The 9,375-nt window shown below is 51.0% G+C and overlaps 1 protein-coding gene across 1 annotated transcript in view; it reads left to right on the plus strand.

Annotated features, from left to right (window-relative positions):
• The window catches only part of Dhrs3 (dehydrogenase/reductase (SDR family) member 3), a 34,298-nt gene extending 25,270 nt beyond the window's left edge, over positions 1 to 9,028 (plus strand). The window contains exons 2-6 of the mRNA XM_005403948.2: positions 2,266 to 2,409; positions 3,045 to 3,164; positions 3,474 to 3,712; positions 7,612 to 7,737; positions 8,522 to 9,028. Of these exons, the coding sequence (XP_005404005.1) occupies positions 2,266 to 2,409; positions 3,045 to 3,164; positions 3,474 to 3,712; positions 7,612 to 7,737; positions 8,522 to 8,606 (714 nt within the window). The 3' untranslated portion in view covers positions 8,607 to 9,028. The remainder of the gene's footprint in view (positions 1 to 2,265; positions 2,410 to 3,044; positions 3,165 to 3,473; positions 3,713 to 7,611; positions 7,738 to 8,521) is intronic.
• The last annotated feature ends 347 nt before the right edge of the window (positions 9,029 to 9,375 follow it).

The following is a 9,375-nucleotide window of genomic DNA, read 5'->3' on the forward strand; positions in this document are numbered from 1 at the left end:
TTTTTTTTTGGTGGTGGTGCTGGGGATCAAACCCAGGGTCTCATGCATCAAGTGCTCAACTACTGGAGCCACATCCCTGGCAGATTTTTTTTGGTGCCCCGAATTGACCTCAGGACCTTGCACTTGCCAGGCAGCTGCTGTACTGCTGAGCTACATCCCTGGCCCCTGGCCCCGAGACTCTTTTTTTTTTTTTTTTTTTTTTAGGCGCTGAGAGAACGCTTTTCTTTTAAAATAGTTTTAAAGTTTTCAAAACTCTAATTTAAAAAATCAAATCCTTTGGGAACCACCAGAATGCCCTCCACCCCCGCTAACCCCATCTTGCAGTCTTTCTGTTCAAGGGAATGTTCTCAGATTTCAAGGTAAGCAGTTGGTAAACTGTGACCATTAGCAACTCTTGTCCAGAGGACTTTTCTTCACTGTACCCTGCGACAAAGCGAAATCCGCAAATCACCTGCATGCTGGTCTGCTGTGACCGCAGCTACCGTAAGTCCCAGTTTAGAATGTTTGTCTTCCCAAGCAGCGGTGTGTTCTCATTAGTCATCTTTAGAGTAAGCAAATATTAGAGTTGGGCAGGCCGGGGATTCCTCTTCTTAGCCACACACTTTAGGGTTTTCATATTTTTTAATGGGGGAATTTCACTGATTTTGTTTGGGTTTTGTTTGGGTTTTTTTTTTTTTTTTTTCGTTTTTTTCTTTTTTGAGACAGTCTCACTAGGTAATTCAGGCTGACCTGAAACTTACTGTAGTCCAGGCTGGCTTCGAATTCATGATCTTCCTGCCTCAGTCTCCTGAGTGCTGGGATGGTAGGTGTGCGCCATGAACTCCAGTTCTCGTGGGTCATTTTAGAAGGAAAAGAAGACGGGGCTGGGGATATAGCTCAGTGGCATAAGTGCCTGCCTGGCAAGTGCAAGGTTGTGAGTTCGACCCCCGGTACCACAAAAAAAAAAAAAGAAGGAAAAGAAGACTAGAAACTCATTGGACAGATCCCTAAAAGCCTTCCGGCTCTTGGTTTCCCTGATTCTGTGCCGAGCAGTGTGGGTCCCCAGCCCTTTGCTCTCCCTCTGTGCTGATTCTTAGGGCTGTTGTCACTCCAGTCATCCAACCCTGAACTCTTTTGTATAGGGTGAATGTACCAACCTTTTTTAGTTCAAGTTTGAGAACCAGCCTGGCTTCTCTCCTGAGTGAGTGAGTGTGTGTGTGTGTGTTACTGGAGATTGAACCTGGGCCCTTTTGCACTGAACTATATCTCCAGCCCTTTTGTTTTTGAGTCAAGGTCTTAAGTTGCCCGGGCTGGGCTTTAATTTGCAATCATCCTGCCTCAGCCTCCCAGAATTCTAGATTATAGGCTATGCCACACTGTGCCTGGCTTCATCTGAGCCTGTTATGTACTATTCATAAATTTGCCTAAACCTTTTATGTACCCACTTATTGGTGCTGCCGGGGTAACCTCCTAGCACATGGAGCCCACATCTATTACAGCCACCTAGATGCCCCCTCCCGTCCTCCTTTCCAGCTTGACTGCACTGAGGTGACAGTTCCCTGCAGCCTCTGTGGCCTCACAGTCAGAGTCTCCCCTCTGTCCTAACACCTGGTGTGAGCAGTCCCAGCTCTGGGCTAATTGGTGAGTAATCTGATTCCTAAAGGAGAGAATTCTGGAATATCATGCAGAAAGAGCACACAGGATAGCTGGATTTGGGCTGGCAGGAAGCATCCTGCTAGAAGGAATATCTGTAAATAGCACATCAGTTGATCAAAATAGGCTCAAAAACTACTGGTTTCCCTAAGAGTAGACTGTTTTCCTTTGTAAAAATTGTACTGTTAAATAGCTTCATGTGCTTTATTCTTGGGCAGAAGCAGGGAGGCCAGTAATTTAAAATAAGCATTGTAGTGACCTTTCCTGTCACTTGGGCAAAATACCCAGCACCCACAACTTAAAGGAGGAGAGGTTTATTTTGGCTCGAAGTTTTAGGCCAGGTTTAGCTGGCTCCCAGGCAGAAACCGGATGGATGGCAGAGGGTCACAGCGGAAGGGAGCTGCTCACGTCATGACGGCCAGGAAGCAGGGAGAGAAGGGAGGAGCCAGGGAGGACGACGCGTTCTTCCAGGTCAGGCCCCCAGTGACCCTCATCCAAGCAGCCCTACCTCCTAGCAGCACACACAGATCCTGAATTCATCGCCCTCTACACACATGAGAAGTTTGATCGAAACCGTAACAAGGAAGCATTGGTTTTCATGACTGCCTGATCAGTCCTGTTCTGTCCTTACAGATTGTTCTCTGGGGCCGGACGGAAAAATGCCTGAAGGAGACAACGGAGGAGATTCGGCAGATGGGCACCGAGTGCCACTATTTCATCTGTGACGTGGGCAACCGGGAGGAGGTATACCAGATGGCCAAAGCTGTCCGGGAGAAGGTCAGTGTCCTGGGAGGGTCTGGGTTCACTGTGGCAGGACACAGGGTAATGCCAGGCAAAGAGGACATGCCCACACAGCCAGGGAGAGCGCTTCACTTATGGCAGAATGGCACTGTGCAACTTTGGGGAGTTGGGCAACTCCTGTGGAGCTGGTCCAGGTTACACGAATAGGGACTGGGCTGATTATACCACAGGAGTTGTCGGCTGTTGTCCCCTTGGAAGTTGAGGCCCTCTAGGTCTAAACTGAGAGACAAATGTCCCATTGCCTTCTGGGAAAATCCTCCTGACTCTAGGTGTCTACCTGACTGTGTATCGGTGAATCCCAAGAGAGGAACAGCTACCCCTATAAAGTATTTGACGCATAGTAATGTTAACTATTTTTATGTAATAATAACCTCATTAATTGTACATGTACTATATCCCGGGTATGGTAGGTGCCATAAATTATTTCTAATCCTCAGAACACAGCTGGTTTGGCACTACCACCATCTTATAAGCAAGACTGATGCTCAGACAGGTGACAGAGCTTCCCAAGGCCAAGTGGCTGGGGGCGGTGGGTTCTGGTCTGTGCCCCTACAGGTGCAAGCCACCAGGGCTGGCCGTCCTCATGGCCCCTGGCTCCCTCTTGTCCACAGGTGGGTGACATCACCATCCTAGTGAACAATGCTGCCGTGGTCCACGGAAAGAGCTTGATGGACAGTGACGATGACGCCCTCCTCAAGTCCCAGCACATCAACACCCTGGGGCAGTTCTGGGTAAGGGCTGGCCTGACCCCAAGCCAGCTCTGGGTATGAGGCAAGCTGGGAACAGAAAGAGAGACTGAGGCTAATAGGGACACCCAAGGACAAAGTGGCCACGCAAGAGGAGTGACTGGCCCCAGGAGCCACTGGCTTTCTGATCTGTAAGCTCAGTGTCTGCAGCAATGGGCTCTTGCCCCCCTGCCTTAGGAGGGCATGGTCACTACAGTAGGGTGTGTGTCGGGGGCAGGCTGCTCTCCCCAGGATGGGGTGGAAGGGTTGGTGGAAGTTGCGTCAGCACCACACTGACCCCCTGTCCACCCTCAGACCACCAAAGCCTTCTTGCCTCGCATGCTGGAGCTGCAGAATGGCCATATCGTGTGCCTCAACTCCGTGCTGGCGCTGTCTGCCATCCCCGGGGCCATCGACTACTGCACATCCAAAGCATCAGCGTTCGCCTTCATGGAAAGCCTGACCCTGGGGCTGCTGGACTGTCCAGGCGTCAGTGCCACCACTGTGCTGCCCTTCCACACCAGCACGGAGATGTTCCAGGGTATGAGGGTCAGGTCAGTGCTGGGGACCAGCCTCCTTCTCTGAGCCGATGCAGCCAGGGGCCTACAGGGAGAGCTATGCCATAAATATACCCAGAAACCTCGGCCTTATGCTCTGGTGTCTGATTCTCCACCTGTAAGGCTGTGGGATACTGTAGTAGGTTAGGGTCCTACTTCTTAGTTCAGGGCACTCATCAAAGCACCAGGACTGAGTATGTGCCGTGTTCATGCCGCATAGGTACCGTGGAATACTACTACACAACAATAGAAAGAACACAGAGTATTGATAGGTGAACAGCTCTGTGAAGCTCACAAGCACGATGCTGAGTGAAAGAAGCCAAAAAACAGCCCCTTGTGTGTGATTGATTCCTCCCGCATGATTCCCCTTGTGTGAAGTGCTAGAATAGGCAACATGATTCCCCTTGTGTGAAGTGCTAGAACAGGCAGTAGCTTTGGTGCTAGAAACCAGAGCAGTGGCTGCCCCTGGCAGGGGTGAGGACAGAGCTGGGAAGGAAGCAGAAGCAACATCCCACTTTGGGATCCAGGTGATGATTAAATAGGTAAAAGTTAAACTAAAAAATTATTATAATAGTATAGCAATACTATTACTGCAGAGCTGGGGGTGTAGTTCGAGGCTAGAGCACTTGCCTAGCATGCAGGAAGCCCAGTGTTCAATCCTCAGTACTGAAAAGATAAAAAGGTAACAATGAACCAAGCTGTGTGCTCAAGACATGTGCCTTTATTGTACGCCAGTAGAGCTCAATGCAAAGAAAAAGAGGCCCAAGCCCTTTCTGTCCAGGACAGTCGCAACAGAGGGAGTTGAACCTCTGATTTGAATTCAGTGTCAGGAGTCCAGTATCTAGGCAGTGGCTACCTCATAGTTGTGTTGTACTGAATGGCGGTGGGTCAGGTTCATTACTGGGCTAGACTTCATTGCTGATCTGTAAAATGTGCTGCTGACGGACATCACAGGTGGTGAGGCCAAAATGGCATCAGGGCAGAGCGTCGTATGTGCTACGCATTAACCGCCCAATAAATAGCATGCTGATGATGTGCACAGGGCGTAGGTCAGATAAATAGAAACTAGGCATTCTCCAAAAGCTATTTTGACCATATGTTTTGCTGCGCAGCATGTGATGATCTGCCTTCTGAATAAGACGCTTCAGCTTCTTCCAGACATGAGGGTGACGTGAAAGGAACTTCATGAGAACTCGATGAGACAGCTTAGCCGGGACACCTTAGCGGGGCATGCAGGAACCGCTCAGTGAACCTTGGTGGATATTCACAGAGACAGTGTGGCTTGGGTGGTCAAATCAAAAATGCCTGATTTTGAATCATTCCCCAGCTATTCGGCAGTTGTGAAGCTTGGGGCTTGTTTTATAACCTCTCTAAGCTTCACTCGGCTCCTCTGTAAGATGGGGGAAATAATATTTACCTTGTAGGATTACTGGAAGAACTGGAAATAACACAGTTAATGCGTTAGGTACAAAGCCCAGGACATCTTTGTATAAATGCTATTAATATTCCTTCATAGTTTTTTTTCCCCTTTCTTCAGAGCTCAGTTTGGTGTCTCTTCATCTGAGTATAGGAGAGGTGCTCAGTAAATGTAGGTTGGCAGTGGTGATCTCCATTTTAATGGGAATGCCCTGGGTGCAGAAGGGGCAGGATATTCACAGCCATTGCATTTGTGTGTCTATTTCATTTGCTAACGTCTTCCCCCTCCACCATGTTAAGAAGGAAACTCAAGGTTTCCCTAAGTCATTTTCCTTAGTGGGTCAGAGTGTGGACCTACATGGCCTGGAGTCCAATCCCAGCTCTACGTGACCTCAAGAGAATTACTTGGGTTTTCTTTGCTTCAGTTTCCTCATCTATGTAAATGGATTCATAACAGAATTGCTTATTTCAAGGATTGGATGAGCTCATGTGTGGGAATCGACTAGCAATGCCTGCCAGGGGGTGTGTACTAGATGAACTTTAGTTATCTGCAGGAGCACCACTGAGTCCAGGGGATTGGCTGGAAGCATGGGGCAAGATGTGTAGCTAGCAACTACTACAAGAAAAGAAGAAATGAAAGGGAGGATGGGAAAGAGAGAGAGACAGAGAAAAAGAGGAAGAAGAGGGGAAGGAAGAAGAAGAAGGAAAAGGAGAAGAACGGAAGGAAGGGAAGGAGGAAGGAAAGATTGGTTTCTTACTGCAGCTAAGCTTAGCAGCTTCCCAGGGTTGAAGGTGGGGAGCAAGTTGGACAAAATTGATGGTTTCCCACTAGCCACAGCAGTGGGTGCCGTTGTTTGTAAATCACTGTTTACTGATTCACTGTATATTCCAGCCTCACTCCCAGACACGTATGGCCTCATAGCAACCCTGAGAGAGCTCTTATCCCCACTTTATTGACGAGGGAATGGGGCTGAGAAATTAGTTACAGCTAGAAGCTGGCTGCCTGAGCACACTTTTACCAGGAGTTGGCGTGACCTCCGTGAGAGTCCAGAGCTCCACCAGTGCCCCAGACAACCATCCCACCTACCATGGAGAGAAAGGAGAAAATCCTACCAACAGGCAGGCTTGAGGCTCCTTTGCGGTTTTCCTGTGGGGTCTTACTGGGGGTCCCCACAAGCCCATGGAGCTTGTCCCATCCACCCTTCATCTCTTCCCCAAGAGGCAGAACGGGCAACAGGCAGAGGGAGAGAGTCCAGTAGCCACTGTGTCTATGGAGCACCAGGATCGGTTCCCATTCATTGCACATGTTCATACGTGCCAATCTCTGCTGAACCCGGAGGCTGGCCCTTCTTGACTGCGGACCACTTAGACACACTATCGTGACATGCAAAGGAAACCAGGGCAGGGGTGAGACTGTGGAGCCCAAAAACGGCTCAGGAATGACTTCAGACCCAGTGACTCACCACCCTTAATCTTCCCGGTGCCAGGGCAGATCACACAGCCTTTGTGCGACCGAGGTCAGAGCCAGCGGCACTGGCCTTGCGCCTACAGCTAGGGAGGGTGGCAGGAGCAGGGCATGAAGGCACCAGGGCAGTGGCCTCGAGCTCCTGCAGGCCCAGTTCGCCCACTCATCACCTGAGCCTCTGTCTTCTTATCTGCCAGTCGGAGAGGATGATTCATGCACAGGCCTGGCCCTTATGAAACAGCATCATTGCTGGGCCTGGGGTGAGAAGCGTCTGCATAGGCACCGGAAGCCCCTGCAATCATCCATTCGTTTAGAAATTCATGGAACGCACTCTGCAGATGTTTGAATGAATCCGTGTCTCACTCAGTACATGAGAAACCACGCCTCCAGGTAGGATAAGCAGGGCACTTTGGAGAACAGCAAACGGATCTATGTTCATCCTCTTAGCAAGTATTTATTGAGCACCTGCTGTATGCTAGAGGCTGAGGATACAATGGGGAGCAAAACTGACCAGGCTGCTACCCTCGTGAAACTTATGGTCTGAAAGGGGCCACAGGAAGAAGGAAACAAACATGGCCACTCCAGATGTGATAAGTGCAGTCAAAGGGATTAGCAGGGAGTTGAGATCAGAAGTCACTGAGGGTGACGGTGACGCTGCTGAGAGGCCTCCCAGGGTAGGATCTGGCAAGAGTGCGCCTGGCCTAGTTGTTGGACAACTAGTGAAAGGCCCAGATCTCAGAGCTTAAGGTGACAAAGACAGAAAGGCCGGCTGCTGGGTGAAAAGTGCTTGATTCCCGGGAGAGAGTCCTGAGAGCTGGGACCTCTGCTCTCGGGTCCCTGGGCTGGAGGAGTGAAGGGATGTGAAAGTCCAGCAAGTCTGGGCTGGGGCCGCGGAGGCTGGAGTCTCGCACACAGGAGAGACCAAAGGAGGCGCCCCAGATGTGGAGGCTGCATAGCAGCTTCCGGCAGAAACCCTTGCGCTTGGAGAAATCACTGTGTCTCTTCCTGCCTTCAGGTTCCCCAACCTCTTCCCCCCGCTGAAGCCAGAGACGGTGGCCCGGAGGACAGTGGAGGCTGTGCAGCTCAACCAGGCCCTGCTCCTGCTCCCGTGGAGCATGCACATCCTCATTATCTTGAAAAGGTCTGGGACTGGGGAGAAAGCGGTGGGTCAGGTTCATGGCAAGTACTTCCCCTAGGAAGTCTTCCAGATTGTTCTGCCTGGAAGTGAGCCTTTCTCATCTTGTACCTGAAGTGGGCCAGAGATGCCCTGGTTGATTCAACAGGCAGACTGGGGGCCCCCCCTGTCCCACACCTGTGGGGGCCAGGGATCAGAGATGAAATATCAGCCGCAAAGATGCCTACGTGCAAGATGGACAGGTGAGGGTGAACCCAGGTCATCCTGGAGAAACCCAGGAGCTCTGGGTCACACCCAGGAGAAGCCTGTGAGACACCTCTCCAGAGGATGCAACCCCAAATTGTACCTGAACCCTCAGTCCCATACAGGAAGTCTTTGCCGAGGAAGCGAAGGTTGGAGCTGGTTGATCTCTGAGTGAGATGTAGCCCTAAGATCTGTCTTGGTCTTTTCCATTGCTATAACTAAATAGCACAGACTAGGTCATTTATAAAGAATGCAGGTTCCTTTGGCTCATGGCTCTGGTGGGTGGGATGTCCAAGAGCAGGGTGCCACCTCTGCTCAACATCTGGCAAATAGGACACAGATAGCAGGAAACTCAGTGTGTAGCTCAGAGAGAGAGGAAAGGAGAACAGAGGAGAGGAGAGGAGAGCAGAGGAGAGGACAGGAGAGCAGAGGAGAGGACAGGAGAGCTTGTGGGACCATCAGTCTACTACCCTGCTTCATGTGGCCGCCAGTGACCCACCACTGTCCCCCGCCATACTGACAGTCATCCTTTCTCTCCCCACCCCAGCATACTGCCACAGGCTGCACTGGAGGAGATCCACAGATTCTCAGGAACCTATACCTGCATGAACACTTTCAAAGGACGGACATAGAGGCAGGAGGCAGAGGCATGCCACAGAGCCTGAGGGCCCACAGCACCTGGGCGCACACCCACACCTGTCCGTGGGCTCGTTACTGCTGGGTGAGCTGGTCTGCTGCTGTTCAGGCAAAGACTCTCAACACCTCGGGTCAGCCCCAGGACCTTTGCACAGGACTGATGGGTGCAACTCTGACCTCCACGGGGAGGCAAGAATCCAGTCAGCAGCCACCTTGACACTTTTGTATATTTCTAATTCTGTAGAGTTTATTGTTACATTGCTTCTCAAGTCTAACCAGCCTCAGCCGTGTGCATAGACTATTTCCAGGAGCGTCTGTCCCAGACGCTCCGCCTTCCCCTCCGGAACCCACTCATCTTCAGCTTGTGCAAACTGGTTGAACGGCAGGAATGAAAAATAAAGAGCAATGGCTTTTGCAAGCTCCTTGGTTCAAGTCCTTGGTGGGAAATTGGGAGGAAGCCAGTCCTAAGCACAAAATCCATTGGGAGAAAATTGGTCCATGCAGGGTCCCCAGCTGCCAGGAGGAAAGAAGGGGACAGAGATCTGGAGAGAAATTCGAGCCCAGGTCTGTCAGAGAGCGGCTCCCTACCCACCCAGTCAAGCCCTTCCAGCAGCATGCAGCTTCCCTGGCTGACCATGCAGCACTAGTCCGCAGACGGCTGGCCACCAACTCGGGAAGCAGGGCCAGTCTTTATTGAGCACCTGCTGTGTACCAGCACCGGCTTGGTGCTAGACGAGAACACTGCACAAAAGTTAAATCCCTGAC

The sequence above is a fragment of the Chinchilla lanigera genome, unplaced genomic scaffold, assembly GCF_000276665.1.
Source record: "Chinchilla lanigera isolate Chin_1 unplaced genomic scaffold, ChiLan1.0 scaffold00085, whole genome shotgun sequence".
NCBI lineage: Eukaryota > Metazoa > Chordata > Mammalia > Rodentia > Chinchillidae > Chinchilla > Chinchilla lanigera.